This window comes from Scleropages formosus, chromosome 24 (genome assembly GCF_900964775.1).
Source record: "Scleropages formosus chromosome 24, fSclFor1.1, whole genome shotgun sequence".
In the NCBI taxonomy this organism is placed as follows: Eukaryota; Metazoa; Chordata; class Actinopteri; order Osteoglossiformes; family Osteoglossidae; genus Scleropages; species Scleropages formosus.
Genome location: NC_041829.1, coordinates 11,820,633 through 11,838,256, shown reverse-complemented (window position 1 = coordinate 11,838,256; position 17,624 = coordinate 11,820,633). Strand labels below are relative to the sequence as shown.

At 51.8% G+C, this 17,624-nt stretch overlaps 1 protein-coding gene across 7 annotated transcripts in view; it reads left to right on the top strand.

Moving 5' to 3' along the window:
* Positions 1 to 17,624, top strand: part of agap1 (ArfGAP with GTPase domain, ankyrin repeat and PH domain 1) — a 135,596-nt gene that overhangs the window by 12,044 nt on the left and 105,928 nt on the right. For 2 of the 7 annotated variants that reach the window (XM_029248671.1, XM_029248670.1), the window contains exon 1: positions 14,911 to 16,269. The exons of 3 other annotated variants lie outside the window; for them this stretch is intronic. In XM_029248671.1, the coding sequence (XP_029104504.1) occupies positions 15,153 to 16,269 (1,117 nt within the window). In that variant the 5' untranslated portion in view covers positions 14,911 to 15,152. Of the gene's footprint in view, positions 1 to 14,910; positions 16,270 to 17,624 lie in introns of those variants that run through there. 2 more of the 7 variants (XM_029248672.1, XM_029248673.1) reach the window with 2 other exon arrangements.

Here is a 17,624-nt window from a genome sequence, read left to right as displayed (position 1 = left end):
TAGTCGGTGGTGTGTGTGTGAGTGTGAGTGAGAGAGTGCGCGCTTCTCTTCCTCTCCATAGAGCACAGCACAACTTCCCCATCGGGCCTCCATATGATATGTAAATACGCAATCGACACATGAAGTGCTCTTCTGTCACGGGTGAGGATGCACGGCCACGGAGGAGCCGCTCGTAGGAGGGCGCCGGTCACTGGCGCTCGGACGACACGCAACGACAGCATTTGCCGGCTGCGCCCGTGTCGCCAATTAGAGCGGCAGTCATTGTCATGTGGAGTTATTTATAAATAACACTTCGCTTCCTGGTGCGAGAAGTAGAACGCTGATAAACATTGAAATTATTAATGACCTCTTGTGTCAGTCTCCAAAATTAGCGTACAGTTTCTGTCCTAGTAATTGGGAACGAATGCTTCTCGTACATCTCATATTGTGTGTGCGTGTGCGTGTGTGTGCGCGCGCGCTTAATTCATCCTCTGATGTGGTTTTATTTCATTGCAAAGTCTTGGTGACATTTTTAGATTTATAGAAGAGAGAAAACGCGTTACGTTTTTAACTCTGTTTGAAAGGCTTGCGAAAATGGATGTGTTTGCTGGTGCTGCGGGGGGTAGTGGTGATATGCTGGGCTCATTATCAGAGGTCACGCTTGGTCTTGCTGAAGGTGTACGTGTGGTGGTTGTACCTTTGCTTTTTCCAACATCTGCTTCTGTGTTGCGGTTCTGCTGAGGCTGTGCGTACGGCGGCTGCAGTGTGGGTCCGGGGACATTCTGTGTCCTTTCACAGAAGTCGGTGTCCAGAGCTGTGGGTGCTGTGGACACCAGGTGCTATGGACGCGGTGGGCGCTGTGGACGCTGTAGACCTGCATCCTCCAGCTTTGCAGACTTGCGATGAAGCAGCTCGCCGATGGAGCTCCTGCCTCCTGAGCGCTGTGGACCACGGGAGATGTTTCCTGTCCCGGCGGAAATGGCGGTAGGCGCTGAATGTGGGTCTTTCCCCACATGGAATGTCTCCTCTCCCTGTTGCCGAGTCTAACTGGTGATCGGGGACACGTCCTGCAGGAGGAATGAGGACGTGCTGTTCCGTCCCCTTTCCCAGACAGACCCGGGCCTTTTTACGAGGCCTTCTGTCCCGTCCAGGGACTTGCGTCTCCGGTTCTCACTCAATCTGCCAGTGTGGTTCCCCGTCATACGCCGACTCTGTGCCGGAACACACACCACAGGCTAAAAATACACACCCTCGGTGACTCAGGGGTTCCTGCGCGAGCGCGTCTGATGCGGTGCCAGGCACACTGACCTCTGGGGCACATAACCTCCTGTGGACAGTTCAAGAGAGTGGGGTACCGCACCGCTGTGTTACCGTGATGTCTGAGGCCACTTGTATAAAAGGCCTCAACGTGTGTTGGTGTCTCGCGCCGGGAGTCGGAGCGCTTATCGAGCTCGTGAGCCCTGCCCGAGGAAAGGGTGTTGACGCGTAAGAAGAGCGCTCTACTTGAGCGCGCCAATGTCCACCTGGATGGAGCCCTCGGAGGGGGATCGGTTGTTTGTTCCCCAAAAGTCGGTCTCTCCAGCCTTTCCTGCACTCTTCAAGAGCGAGTGGGCTCCCGCACATCCTCTGAAACATAGTAATTCATACAGACGCGGGGAGAACATGTAAACGCCACGCAGACTGAGTGGGGATCGAACCCATATCCTCTCGCACCATCTGGGAGCTGAGACAGCAGCGCCATTCACTGTGCCACCCGTATACTATGGATAAGGTATATTATAGACAGAGGAATAGTGCAGATATAAAGATATCCCGTAGATAGATATAAAGATGGAGAGACGGATATTCATCTCCCCATTCATCCATTTCGCCATCAAAAAAGGCACTGTTTGATGCATCCAGCTGTTTAGATACTTAGAATATATTCACTGTGTGAGCAGCGCTGCGTTCCGGTGCGTTTGTGTGTGGAGATGACCGGCTGTCGTGCAGTGCTCAGTGCTCCTCTCATACGTGCGTGTGCTGCTCTCCAGCGCAAGCAGTGTGGTCTCACTTCTTTGCTACCTGTGGTTTCGTGGCCTCCAACAGCGCCCCCTGCTGCTGAGCAGTGGAACTGCCCTCGGAGGACAATACACGCGGTGTGACGTGCGCTCCGAGCCCCTTCTCTTTAAGATGAAAAATGGTGTGTTGTACTGACTTCCTCTTTCCACAATGAGGAAAACAGTTAGGAAGCAAGAAATTGAGGCGATGAACAGATTGTAAGCTTCTTGTTCGTTTGTAAGAAATCCAAGGGAACGGAAGAACTTCACCACTGGATCCCTGCCAGCGGAGATGGACCCTCTCAAAGTGCTTATTGTCCTGCAGGGCTGAACTAAATTCATCGTCGCTCTGTGATCTTTTCGTTCGTCGTCTTCCTCCAAGTTCCTGACGCCTCCTGTTCCCTGCCCATCTGCTGGGGACAGCTCCTGGTGCAGCGTTTGGAGCTCCTCCCTTTGGACCCAAAGGTGACACATTCAGATCCCACCTCCGGTTGTAGTATCCTTGAGCAATGTCCTTACCCTGTGTTGCTCCGAATCAAATTACCCAGCTGTAAATGGGTAAATAATTGCAAGCCGCTTTGGAGAGAAGCGTCGGCGAAAGGAGTAAGTGTAACCGTAGGGTACGTTGTGGTTGTGTGTTCTCACATTCCGACCAGGAGGTGGCAGTAGGACGCGCCGTCTTTGCGGCGTGCTTTTTGCAGAGACTGCGGGCTGTGTGGGCAGGACGCTGGTGCTGACGGGCCTTGGAAGGGAAGCTGCTGGGTCAGGGCTTTTCGCTGCCAGGGCTCGCTGCTGGAGCGGGCGCACCCACGGGGGGGGGGCTGCGTAAGGGTGCACTCTTGGCCTGTACAGGTCTCTTGTTCGTAGCAGTTGTGTGACGGAGTGCTGTGAGCATCGGGACCCGTGTCCTTGACTCATTTCTGCATTCGCTCCTACAGATGTGCCGTGGTTGCTTGCAGCCAATGGTTGGGGCAGCGCCTAGAGGCATCACCTTTCACGTAAAGGACCCAGGTTTGAATGCCACCTACCTGCCACGTAGTACCCTTGACCAAAGTCCTTACCCTGAATTGCTCTGGTAAAAGTCGTCCTGCCATATAGATGAGTAAATCGGTCCAAGTACCTAACCATGTACATTTATCTGATACTTTTCTCCAAAGCAACTTAGAATGTTAAGATTGCAATTATTTCCACATTTATGCAGCTGGGTAGTTTTTGTTGGAGCAATTGAGGGTGAGTACCTTGCTCAGGGGTACTACATCCGGAGGTGGGAACCGAACCTACGACCTTTGGGTCCAAAGGCAGCAGCTCTAACCACTACACTACCAGCTGTTCTGACTTACCAGGGTAATTGTCAGCTCAGTACACTCCTCGATGCAGTGTGGTACAGAGTTCCAGTTCAGTTGATGTACAGATTTGGTTGTACCCACAGATGGAGGAGGAGGAAATTGAGTTCCAGGGAACAATCAGTGCAATTCTACACTTCAGTGTTAGAAAGCTGAATTTGATTTCAAGTTTATTTTATTTTTTAAAGTTTGTATAATCCGTATTGAGATGTCATAGTGCAGCTGGAACGAACTTCCCTGCGTATGAAGGAATCGAAAAATCCTGTTGACAGCGAACACCGTACCCAGCAGATCAGCAGCTGACAGGTGTAACGTACAGGGTGCGGAGAGTCACTTTATTGTTATGAGTAGTGGTGTTTGAATTTTTTACCTTTTTTTTTTATCTTGCTTTGCAGAAAATCAGCTGCTAAATAAATAAAAGTAAATATTTCCTTGTATATGATGCTTTTCTCCACACCCGGCCCACTGTGTCATATTTGTACATTTACTTACACTGATTTACCCATCGTTACACCTATGGTATTGGTACCTTACTGCAGCAGTGGGTGCATTGCTTAAAGTGAGCAGTAGGAGTCCAGGCTGAGGCTGCCTGTTTGAGGGGGTGTGTGTGTGTGTGTGTGTGTGTGTGTGTGTGTGTGAGAGAGAGAGAGAGTGTTGTCTCCTGTGCTCTCAAGTTGGCAATTCAATCACTGCACAGTGTACATGTTGGTGCAATACACTGTAAATGCACATAGCTTTGTGTGCTCTTTCACACACACACACACACACGCACACGCGCGCGCTCACGTGCACACAGTGAATAATTCATGCAGACGTGCCTCTCTCCGCTCTGTAATGATGTCCCCAGGGTTCGACTTTGCCAGCTGACAGGCAAGATGGTCCGCCGGCTCCCATCCTCCAGGCACACAAAGGCAGCACCCGGTGCTGCCATGGCAACCGCAGTAATCCAGCCCGTCGCGTACCTGCGCTAAATCTGATCCGCGCGTGCAGTTTCATGTCCCTGTTTGTTCCTCTATTGCATTCGCTTCACACGCATTGATTGTGGCTTTGTGAGCGTATAGTCGCGGGCCCTTATTAGTAAAACGAGGTATTTCTGACGCTCTCGGCACGTTTACACTCTAGTGCTCCCCCACAAAGTAGTGGCTTTACCGTAGTGAAGCGGAGCTCGCTTCTGCAATCGGCATGAACATCTCGCTCTTACGATTCCTGGGGGAAATGCAGTGCCGTCCTTCACTGCCGCGATACTCAGCTCCTGCTTGTGCCGCTCTCTGTCTCCCTCATACGCACACGTACGCGCTTGTTTACACTGACATCACTTAATTTAGCTGATGCTGTTCTCCAAAGCTGTTTTCAGTGTTACTGTGCTTGCAGTGATTTTTCTCATTGGTACAGCTCTATTCGAACCTGCTTCCTTCCAGTCCAAAGGCAATAGCTCTAGTTGCCTCCTCCCACCAGGTGACCCTGTCCACTCCATCCAGAGGCGTAGCTCATGAGACCGTGACTGGACGTCGTACCGCTGTCTTTGTGCGTCAGGGCTTTGTCGCTATGTCACCAGCAGGTGGCGTAGCAGTTAGAGCCTCTTCCTCTGAAAATCTCAGGTTTGAATCCCACCTCCTGGTGTAGTATTCCTGAGTACGGTATTTACCCTGAACCGATACAGTAAAATGACCTAGTTGTATAAAGGAGTAAATAGTCAGGTAGCTGAACACTAAATGGCTTTGGAGAAAAGTGTCAAGTAAATAAAAGTAAATCCCATGGAGCCACACAAAGAGAGTACCATGAGTACCACGAGTACCACGGCGGGGGACGCGGCGCCACCTCGGCCCGTATCGGTGAACGACACGGGAGCAGACGCCGCACGGCAGACCTCCCGTCCCCAGTCGGGCCTCCGCCGCACCGCACTCATCCTCCGCGGTAAAACAGCGTACTTCTGTTCGGCGCACTTGGCTTTTCTATGCTGTGACTTTATGACTCAACTCTGAGAGCGAGTGAGTCACCCTTTGATTCTTGTTCTTGTATCAGTTCATAATATTTATATTGATGCGAGTGCTGGACTTTTATTCAACTCAATGAATAAACTTGTTTACCACGGTGCGACGGTACTGCACTTGAGCCCCACATATTAGTTTGGCTCCCAGACGTTCCTGGAGTTGCACACATGGGGAGGGAGCTGTCGCAGGCACATGCTTGTCTTTTAGGGGTGGCAACCTCTCAGGATCTCCTGTGCACAGCAGTGGTGTGTGTGTGTGTGTGTGTGTGTGTGTGTGGGGGGGGGGGGTACACAGCATCAGAAGTTACCGGAAACGGTCCGTGGGTGGTGGCAGAGTAGTGACGGGGGAAGGTCTGCGTTCCTGCTAGACAACTGTGTGATGAACAGGAGAAAACAGACATGGTGCTTTGGATCTGGTGCTCTGGTGTGAGGGAGCCTTTGTTGGGCCCTGCTGGTAGTGCGTGCGTGCGTGCGTCTGTCTGTCTGTCTGTCTTCTGCTGGCGGCTAGCTTCGTGTTGACTTGCGCCCTGCTCCGCACTCTCGGTTGTCACTTCCTCATGGGTTCGGTTTGAGGTTTTATTTGTTCCGATCAGGAGCATCTGGTCCAAACCGGTTCCATTATGGAGCCGCTCTAATCCCCCTGTTATCCTCCGAAAGCAGGCGCCTCCGCATCACACGACGAGCGACACCCGGGCAGACGGCCACGCCTGTAAATGCGTGAGTGTGGAGGGATCCTGGGAAAGGAGTGTACCTCCCGTCCCCCCAGGTCCTTGACACAGCAGAGCACCGTGGTAAAAACCGTGGTTTAATCCAGTTATTCTAATGCAGGGCTGTGATGAATATACATGGGATTTAAGGTCGGTTTCACTCCGTTCAGATTGTGTACGGTCGGTGGGGCAGCTGCTGGTGCGGGGCTTAGTGCTGCTGCCCTGCGGTTGAAAGTCACAGGTTCGAATCCCACCTCCTGCTGTAGTTCTTGATTGAGGTACTTACACTGAACGATACAGTAAAAAGGATCCAGCCATGTAAGTGGGTAAATCGGTGTCAGTAGTGTAATTCTGTCAGTAGCTGCGAAAAAGCCTTGTGCAAATGAATGTATGATGATTATTAAGAATATTTTTAATATTGTACAAAACACACATATTATTATGATGTGCTTTTATTGGTGTTTTGACTGGAAAAGGCAGGATGTGCGTAAGAGTTGTCATGAACACCATAAATCTTTCAGATGGCTGCTTCCAGCCGGTACGAGTACAGTGCGACTCGGTGTGGCGCCACTCAGTGGTTTTGTAGCGGTGCATTTGCAGGACACACACGCAGGGAGAAACAACTGGCGTACTCTCGGGAATTAAAGGTGTGTGATGCTGCGTTGCTGGGGTGTGTGTATCGCAGGGCTCATTCTTTGCCTTCTTTGGGTTCACGCTGACAGGTTTACCCTTGTGCACCACGTTACATACTAAATGAAATTCTACAGTAACTCTAGGGCTCTAAGTGACGCTTGTAGGAAATATGGCCTGGTCTAGGAGTAATTTCTGTATATAACGCTGCTTTTTAAGTGTATTGTGACATTTTACGAGGTTAAGACTCGGGTTCGAGCCCTAATGACAGACGGAGGACATGGAAGCCTGGAGTGGGATCTGCCGTTGGGTCTCGGATTCGGACAGGGTCCCGATCCCAAGGCTGCGTCCTGCAGGATATAATGAGACCAGGTAGAAGGATACGTTGATTTACCCGTTTATACGGCTGAGTAGTTTTACTGGAGCAATTTGGGGTAAATACTTTGCCCAGGGTTACTACAGCCAGAGGTGGAAATTGAACCTGCAACCTTTGGGTCAAAAGGCAGTAACTCTGACCGGTGCGCTACCAGCTTTGAGTCGCGACAAAGTCGACTTGCGATGAGGTTGTTGGAACGCGACCCTGTTGTAATGTGAGAACCACCAGCTCGAGCCTAAATAACACAAATATTTATACACCATGCCAAGGATTGTCTAGAGATTACTTGTGTATCATGGTAACAGTTTTACATATGTATTTACCCTGGTAATTGGGTCTAGTGACGCCAGTGTGTTTAAGGGTTAAGTGTTAAAACTGCTGTCTGTCCTGCCCGTCCTGTGATCCCCGAGTGTGGCGCTCTTGTCACTTTGCGCCCGTCAGTCCTGTCACGCCCACCCCGGGGCAGCAGCTGGCGCAGTGCTTGGAGCTACTACCTCTGGAACTGATTGTCTCTGGTTCGAATCCCACCACCTGCTCTAGTACCCCTGAGCAAGCTCCAGTAAAAATTACCCTGCTCTATTAACAGATAGCACAGTGAGTTGTGCTGCTGTCTCGCAGTCCCTGGGTGGTGCGAGAGGATGTGAGTTCGTCCCCACTTAGTCTGTGTGGAATTTGCATGTTCTCCCCGTGTCTATATGGGTTTCCTCCAGGTGCTCTGGTTTCCTCCCACAGTGCAAACACATGCTGTTCAGGTTCCCCCACAGTGTGTGTGAGTGACAGAGAGTGTGTTCCACTGATGTATGGATGAGTGACCCAGTGTAAGTAGTGTATCTAGCAGTGTAAGTTACCTTGGTCAATAAGGTTAATGGGCTGATAACACTACACAGAGTTCATTGGAAGTTGCTTTGGAGAAAAGCGTCTGCTAAATGAAGTATCAAACATAACGGGTAAACCAGTGTAAAACTTTTTTTTTTTTTTGAGAACAGCACCAGCTGAACGAACCAACAAATGTGGCTCCTCGTGCTCGGAGCTCCTGAGCACTCCTGCACAGTACCCACTTACCGGGGTTTGAATAGTACAGCTGTGTGTATGTGCGAGAGAGAAGCTGTCATGCCGCGTGTGAGCTGACGCACTCGCCGAGCCTCCTGGGAGCCGACGGAGGCTGGAGCTGAACAGCGGGAGACCCGCGTTGGCTGTCCGACCCTCCCGTGTCACATGTTCGCTGTGCGTACGGCACATCAGACCACGTAATGCGTCAGCGGGACACGGGCAGCACATGCCTCTTGCTCACGGGACTTCCTCACACACCTGCCTGACGGAGCCCCAGGTGTGCGCACGTGGCGCTCCGCGGGTCCGTGTGATCCAAGTGACGCAAGCGGCAGTGTTGACAGCTGGTTAAACGGGTCTCTGGGAATTGTGCCTTCATGTTCACGTGTCCTCGAAGCTCTGGCGGTCCACTTGGGGGTGCCTTCACTGCAGGCTGTTGTAGGCGCCTGCCCGACTACAGCGAAACTGCGTGGATAAACCGAAATCGAAATCCCGGATGTTCTCTCTCTCCTGGCTCCGGTGTGGCGGAATGAGCTGCCGCTGTCCCTCAGAACTGCTGAATGTCTCCGTTTCGAAACCACTGCAGCTCTTTTGTGCAGTTTATTGGACTGAGTGAGCTCGCCTGGAGAATCGTGTGTCTGTCTCTCTGGCCGACGATGAAATGCGCTTCGTTGTTCTCCGAGCTGGACGTCACTTTGGAGAAAAGCTGCTGAGTGAATAAACGTGATGCTGAGCCGGAGCGGGTCCACGTGGGTGACTGTGTGTGTATGTGTGGCTTTCACGGTCTGGTCTGCAATTAGCAGATCTTTGTCTTTGAAAGCCATGAATAAATAAAAGGTGGCAAACGGCTTCCGATAATCCTATTAGTGAGCCGACACCGACACGCGTGTTCCTTCGCTGTCCCGTCATGGCGCTTCTTGCAAACGCAACGACTGAAGTGTGTCCAAGTACCAAGGACCACTTCAAAATGCAGGGCATTCTAGTGGAGCTGAAAGCCTCGCTGTCACTGCATTTCTTATTCCCTTTTCACACCTGGACAAAACTCTGAATGAAAGTTGTGTACAGAAGTAATCTTGGTAAAAGAAATGCATTGAAACGCTAATTAATTCATCCAACATTTTTTCTCCAAAGCAACTTGCAGCCTTAAGGTGCTTCCACTGACTCACTCATTTATACAGCAGGGTGATTTTTACTGCATCATTCAGGGTAAGTACCTTGAACAAAGGGTACGGCTGCGGGAGATGGGATTCGAACCCGGGTCTTCGGATTGCAGGGCAGCAGCTCCAACCACGCCGCCCCAGTTATGATTAACCGTGTGCGTAATTGGCGTGAACGACTGAACGTACAAACGTCTCCGTGAGGCACCGACAGAGCGGTGTTTCTCTTATCCTGCCGGAGCGCAGAAAGAAGCCCCACATCTGCAGGCGCAGGTATGATGATGATGATGATGATGATGATATCTGATGGTGATGAGTGACAATGACTGAGTGTGGGTCCTGCAAGAGGAAACGGTGTGCTGACATTCTGCAGTCACTCTCCTACACACAGGAGTGAGTAGCGCTTGTGGACAGACTCCATGGTGACTCCAATGTACAGAAGGGTGGTGGCTCTCGTTATTCGGTAAATTATCAGGCACTTTTCACTGAAGCGACTTGGAGCGTTAAGCTACTTACAACGATTCACCCATCTATACAGCAGCGTTACCTGCTAGGACCCGTACTAGTTGTATGTGCCTAGATATTGTATAGGTGGGATCAGTACCCTGTTTTTTAATAACTCATTTGCACAAGGGAGAGGATGTTTTACTGAGCCGTACCGCTTGCGGGACACTGACTAGAGCAGCGCCGAGTCGATTCGTTACTGCGACATTGCCGAGGGAGTGGTTCGCCACCCCGTGCACCGGGGCACCTCCGCATTTCATTTTACAAGGGGGTTACGGCCCGGTAAATATTGTACTTGAGCAAATGCTGTGGTACGGCGAGATGAAATACCTAACATCACAGGTTATGTGACAACATACACAGGTGGTATTATTATTATTATTATTATTATTATTATTATTATTGTAAATGCCACTCTTCAGTTTTGGTGCCCCTACACTGTGTAATGGTGCATTTTTGGTAGCAGTGCTGTCCAGTTCCTCGGTTTTGTGCAGTTCCTGAAAGTGTCCACCTATCACGTGAGGGACAAAGACTCTTCCTCAGACTTCTGCAGTGTACTTGCTTTTTTTTTAAAAAAATTTTTTTTAAATTGAAGGTCTACCTAAAGGTTGGGTACTTGGGTACTTTTATCACTCCTCCCCACTGTCCTGAGTGCTCAGTGAACGAGCGGTGTCGGACAATGAGTGTCTTTATTTGTCCTCCAGGGGGCACTGTGGAGTCCCACTGCTGGTCCCTTCGATGTACTTTGCTGTACGCCAGCCTCCGTACCGACTAACCTTCAGTGGCCGTCTTCCCCTCGAAGCAGTTCACGTGTGCCGGGCGTACGCTTGGTCTGCGGCCAGCGCGTGGACAGGTTAACTGGCCGAGAAGTTTGGAGTTCCAAGTGTCCCTTTGCGTCCTTCCATACAGCGATGCCATGCAAATGTGAGATTCAGGGAAATGCGATTATTACCCACTCCGTTTCTTCTTCTTTCCTGATGTAACGCCATATGTATGGTACTGATCACATGGTCACTTGAGTTGTTTAAGATGGCCAAGCGCAAGCGTGCAGTATGTACTGCGCAGTAGACGTACTCAGTTACGGCTCTGGCACTCGTGTCTCTGAAATGTCTCTGTGGAGCGGGGGGAGGCTCTCACGTGTGGGAATCGTGGGAAAGCAGGAACACTTAAACATTCCGAGCAAATGTAGACTTGAACAAACTCAGTGATGCATTTGCGTGCACATGAGCGAAACATTTAGTGTATGTCAAAGGATTGTACGAACAAGTCAATACTACTTGTCTCACAAATGGTTCCATTGCAAATTTTTGGATACACAAGCATTTCTACCTTTTTTTTTTTTTTTTATTTTTTTTTTTATTCCTTGCATGTATTAACTGACACTTTTTTCCAAAGTTCCTTCAAATTAATTACCTGTTTATACAGCTGGGTAATTTTAGTGGAACAATTTAGGGTAAGTACCTTGCTCAAGGGTACTTCAGCTGAAGGTGGGATTCGAACTTGTGACCATTGGATCTAAGGGCAGCAGCTCTAATCACTACGCTGCCAGCCGTCCCCTTCTGAAGCGCAGCTTTTTAAACGTTACAACGTTTTCCCGAAAGTTGTCCGCTGCATAACCCGCATTTCCTCCTTCAGTCGCTAGTTGGCAGCAAAACGCACCCAGAAACAGTAGGCGGGGCAGCGGTGCTGGACCACCTTTTCGTTTAACTCACCTTCACGATGTTAACAGCTCGTGATCGAGTGTCCAACGTCAGTAGCGAGGCGAGAAATAACGCACGCGTTTATGGGACGAATTGCTCGTCAGCCCTTATGGTGTAGGAGCTTATGGACATGTTATTTTTAGTTATGTTCAATTCATTTTTTATAGAGTGCTCTTCTTGCGCAGTGCTGAACAAAGGGATAAGACATTTAGATGGCTATGTATTAAATTACTACGGTATTCATGCAGTTATTAAAGCTGTAAGTAAGCCTCCTGGCCATGGAGGAAAAGAACAAAAAAAAAAAAAAAACTCCCAAATGAAAGGCAAGGGAGTACATTAACGTCTTTAATTTGAATATTGTTTGAAATGAATGAAAAATTTTAATTTTATAGCTATATCTGAGATGGAAACGGTTAATAACCCAGGGGATGTCTCTATCATCAACCTTTTGATCGTGTAAACAATAAAGCTGAGAGTGGCCAGAAGCCGACAAACGTGTTTCCGTCAGGGCTGATGGGAAGGTTGCGGAAGTGACTTTCCTTAGTAAACTGAAGATTAATTTGTGTTGCTAATAATTTCAGAAATGAGATCATGTTTTACAAATGAAATCTGTTTTACAAAATGTAACTTTATGTGAGGTTTTTGCAGAACCTAACCAGCACATAAATTGAGGGAAGCTGATTTATGAAGTGCTTATTGATCGAATTAACGGTAAAAGTGACACTGGATTGGTGAACGAATGAGGTTACGAATGGACTTGGGGACGAGCTGCGTTTGTAAGCCCAAGGAGCTGGTGCTTAGAATAACCGGTGTGGATGTTCCTGGAAATGCGTTATCACTGGACCTAGAATACGTAAAGTATACCAGCATGTTTCCTCTTTCTGAAATATTTTTATCAGTCTAGACGCCTGCGAAAAATTTGTAGTGTCGCCCTAAATTCGGAGGACGAGATTGAATCTGAGGGCTGCGCCAGAATCCTCGTGTCTTTTCTATACGAACAGTGCCATAACATCACTAAATTAATACACTGGAAACATTACGCTCGTGTACTGCTCTCTGAAAACTTCACACGATATTGTTGATTATTTTTTTCATTACGTAATCCATCCAAAAAGACGTCATGTTTTGCGTTTGACGCTAATTACTGTGTTTTGCTGTGAGCGTGAAACGAAATCAGTGCGGAGTGGCCCTCTGCCCATGGCTGTTTTCTGGCTCCGCAGGCTGCTATTTAGTCCAGGAATATAAAAAGGGCAAATGCATTTGTCCGGGACAGCAGGTGGCGTAGCGGTTACTTCCTCTGCCTTTACATTGACATTTATTCATCTAACTGATGCTTTGCTCTAAAGTAATGTACGTCTCGGAGAACACTACGGACTGCGTTACATTTGGAGCTGAAAGTCACAGGTTCCAATCCCATCTCCTGCTGTAGTACCTTTTGAACAAGGTACATACCCTAAAATTGCTCCAGTAAAATTGCCCAGCTGTTTAAGTGGGTAAATATCTGTAGGTTTTGTAAGTTGCCTTGGAGAAAAGTATCAACGAAATGAGTAAATGTACAGTGTGAACTTCAGCGAGCCGGTTGGAGGTCCGAATGAGGAAGGGTGTTGCCTGCGACAGCTCCTGGGCTCCTAATGCGTCTCCATCCCATTGGTGGTTCGTAGGCCCACGCTACATGGGGTGGGGGGGGGACTTCCCTCACCTTTCTGGCCTTGGGCAGGGATGCCCATGTGGGGACAGGTAGAGGTGAGAGATGTTGGCTCAATGTTTGTGTGTGAAAGCAGGGAGCCATCCTGTGCTGTTCCAGAACCTGGGTTTTAATACACAATAGGAGCGGATGGGGGGGGGTGGGTGGGGGGGGGGGGGGGGGATCAGGTCGCACACAACCCATGTCCAGAGCAGGCGTGGCCCCCGACACCTTTTTTTTTTTCTGCTGCCCCCAGAGCGGCTTATCTTCTACGGTGGACGGGATCCTCGGCTGGGCCTTGTCCTTGGGGACAGCAGAGCAGGCCTTATCTCCGCAGCCCAGTGTGTGACGGGGGGTGGGGTGGGGTGGGGTGGGGTCAAGGAACACCTGAAAGAGGTTCCAAGGTGCTCTTCACTGTATGGGTGGTCTAGTGGACCCCTGCTGCAGTGGTGGTGTCTTAATGGGGGACTCGTGTATTGAGTCATGTCCTAAAGCTCCTCTTAGCTGACGCTTTTCTCCGAAACGACTTACAGTGTTAAGGTACTTAGTTATTTACGCATTTATACAGTTGGGTAATTTTATTGGGGCAATTTTAGGGTAAGTACCTTGTTCAACGGTCCTATATAGCTGGAGGTGGGAACTGAACTTTCTAGGCAGTAGCGCTAACATTCATATTGTGGAGGTTCTGGCAGCGACTGGGCTTCGAACGGACACCCTCCTGTGAGAGGAGCGCACGGAGCGCGTGCGGCTCAGCCCTCGCCTTGCTCCTGATGAAAGTGAGGAGGGCTCGTGCGCCTGCCCCGGCGGCGCGTGTCGCGTGTGAGGAAGCGTGTGGAATGCACAGCTCCCCCCAGCCCGCACAGCACACACACACACAGTGCAAATATTTGTACCATTTTTGTTTCTTCTTCCTCATAACGAGAGAGCAGACGATGTGTGATGTCCAACATAACTCAGTCGTTACATTCGTCATGGCCGTATGGACGAAGACTTTCGCTTAAATTAAAAAATAATGACGAAACCGTCGTCGTGCCTATAGCCGCATAGTCTTTTTTGCGTGACTGACTCGTGTCGTGTCGGTGCGGAGCGTTTTCCCGCCCGGTCCGACCACGGTGGGTTCAGTTCTGCCTGTGGGTCGGACACGCGAGTGGACTCTCCGGTGTCCACGGACCCCCGCAGCTCCGTCCTCCCTCGTCTTTCTGTCACTTCTCTCTCCTCCACGCGCGCCGCCTCGCTGTTCCCCTCTCCATTGTCTCCGGTCGAACCGAGCACCCGGATGTGGAGTCCTGAGGAGCGGAGGCGGACGCTCTGCTGCTCCAGGCTCCAGGCTCCCGCTCCAGCCCCGTTCCGCGTTTTCCCTGTTTGTCCGTGTTTTGCGGGCTGCTCGCTCGGCGGCTCCGCGGCTCCTGCGGGCGAACCGAGGAAAGGGAGGCGTCTTTCTCCGGAGCGCCGCTGCCGCGCGGGATGAGGGTCCGTGCGGCAGGAGCAGCGTGGGCACGTCGCGGGCCGCGGGACATGGACGCCAGGGACCGCAGCCGGGGTATCCGCCGTGCTGGAGACGTGCCTCGTCCACGTCGCTCCCCGTAGCGATCGCGCGCCTGCCGCCGTGGGTGTGAGAGAAGCGGGACCCCGGACTCTCAGTCGTTCGCACATCTGCATCTGGGGCCGCGATCCAAAGAGCCGCTGCCGCAGACGTGGGGGGCGGTGAGGGGGAGGTGGGTCGAACCCGATCTCCGCGGCTCACCCTGCTGCTGGATCAGCGCCGGCCGCAGCACGGAGCCTCTCCGGCAGCGCTTTGTTTTAGCGGCCGCGGATCTCTCCGCCGTCTGGTCTCGCCGTGCTCGGCGCACACGAGCGGCTAGGAGGCGCGTCCCCGTGCGTGCGGATCAGCGAAATGGATAGAGGGCGACGATCCCCGTCGCGCGCGGCCATGCGGTAACGTAAAGGTTGGCGCTTTACACTCTTTGTTCGTTTTCTGTCATTTCGCCGCCGGAGAATCATGCACCTTTTGGACGACGGGGAGCGCGCCGACGGCATGGAGCGCGGAACGCCACAAAGGAAGACCGTGTACCGCATTTCTCTCACCCTTGTGAAGAGGGAGAGTCTCTCTGTGGAGGCAGCCGCCAGCAGCATCCCCAGCATGGCGAGCGCGTACCGGCGGGAGGGCAGCGGCGCGCAGCTGGAGCAGCTCCGCGAGGTGGAGGACGAGACGGACGAGTTCGGCGCCCAGGGTCATGTGCGCAAATTCAGGACTTTCAGCACAGGGCAGCTGGAGCTGGGCAGGCTGAACATCTCCAGGAAGACGCACCAGTTCCGCAAAGACGTGCTCTTCAAGGTGAAGGAGCCTGACGCGGGAGCGTCGGCGGGACGGGAGCAGCTGGCAGAGGAGGCTGCGTCCTCTGTGCAGGGAGCGTGTTCGCTTGGGGAGGACGGCGGGCGAGTGCCGGAGTCGCCCGGGCAGCCTGAGCGCACGGGATCGGCGCCATTGCCGAGCGACGAGGCCGCGGGACGCGCGGCTGAAGCGCAGCCCTCGGCAGAGGCCGTGTCAGCTCAGACCCCCTCAGGGAAGAGGGTCCCCGGCCTGCTCCGCCGCAGCTTCAGCTTCCGCCACTGGAGCGGGGTGGAACTGCTGCGCCTGCGGGCGCTCTCCCGGGAGGGCCACCACCGCAGCTCCGGCTGCCTCGGCCCCGGGGCCCCGGGCAAGGTGCCCGAGGCGATCGTTCTGCAGAACCCGGCATTCGACGACACGGCCTTCGACGAGAAGGGCGGTGCGCTGGACGTGATGGGGGTCCTCGGCGAGGCGGGTGCCCTGGGCGAGCGGAGTAGACGGGAACGCGCTCAGGGCAAGAACCGCACGCTGGACAACAGCGATCTGCAGAAGTTGTCGGAGAAGAGCCTAGAGGAGAAGGAGAGCTTCCTGCGTGGGGGCACTCGCTCCAGCGGTCAGGAGCGCTGGCTGCGCCGCTTCTTCAGTGGCATCTTCTCCGCCAAGGATGGCCCCCCAACTCCGGGGCCCAGCGAGGCCGGAAAGCGGGGCTTCCATTGGGCCAAGCGGAGGGCGGCGTTTGGCCACTCGCAGTCGAGCACAGAGAGTGTGGACGGAGCCCCGCATCACGGTACAGTTCCTGGGCTCCCGTTAAGGCGCAGGCGTGGCGGTGGGCGGCAGCGCGTAGCTGCCCTGTGTGGGTCACTCTGGGCACAAGCCTTTATCGGCGTCATCTGGAGTGTGTGTGGGGACTGTGCTGTGAGCGCTTGCATGAAAAGGTCAGTTTGATTTGGACAGGAAGGTACCGCTTGGCTCCCACGGGGCGCTGCGCTGTGTTTGTATTGCATTCCACACCACGGTTGCGCCTGCTGCCCCCGGATCAGCTTACGGGCTCCACGTGCTCGCGGAGGTGCCGTATGAGTGCGGCGTTAGTAGCGCGCGCTTGCGAGCGTATGCACCTCTGTTCCCTGGGCCTGTTCCACCTTTTTTTTTTTTTTTTTTTCCTCCTTTTCCTAATACCTCTCCCCTCCCTTCCCCTTGCTCTCATAGCCTTAGAATCACAGGCATCATCTTCCTGGAAAATGTGCTCCTTGCTGGCTCTGGGACAGAGAAGTGGAATACACAGATTTATTTTTGGCTCATCTTTTTAAGCTTTGCTGGCTCTCAGGTGGCCTGTAGGTGAGGTTCCGCTCCCGAAAAATGCGATCCCTGAAGTCATCAATCTACCCTTCGCATTTGAGTGCCCCTCCAACCCCCACATCTCCAGTTTCACTTTGAGTTATTCTTTTTAAAAGCTGCTTGTTCGTTTTCAGCACGTGAACAGCTATGTAAGGTGTAAATGTGAAGTTGAGGCCACGGTGAGCTCACCCTTCCTTTAACAGGTCATTTAGTGTTAAAAGCTCATATAGTGTGTTTTCTGCTCTTGTGCTGACATAACGCGTGTACAGCACCCTGTCCCGGTTACCGCGGTGAGTGGGTCACTGTCTCTGAACTAGTGAAGAATAAGGACGGAAAGGTATCGAACACAGCAGTGATCGGGGGCAGTAACGTTAGAATGAAATGTAGTTCGTCGCACGTTCTCTCTCCACGGGGCCCCAGTTTGTCCATTATGTCCTAATTTATGTTTTGTAAACAAGGTGTAGCTTTATTCAGCTCAACGCAGCTTCTCGCATTTCAGTTGTTTATTCCAAATGTCTTTGGAAGTTATCCGAACGGATTCGAAGACTCGCCCGGCAGAAGGAGTAAAGTGGACAGGTCTGTGTGATTCTCACCTGTCCAGTAGGGCACATCAGTCCACGGTAATGGTGTTTCCCGTTGTTTCTTATTGTTCTCTACTATATGTCTTTTCTCTATATGTAACACTCTTAACCAATTTTTTTTTCTTTTTTTTTTTTTTTTTAAAAACTGTTGTGCCGTAATTGACACGACAGCATAGTACGGATTAATTAGCATGTCTGACTGTAGACGTACTCTTCCCCTTGTGCC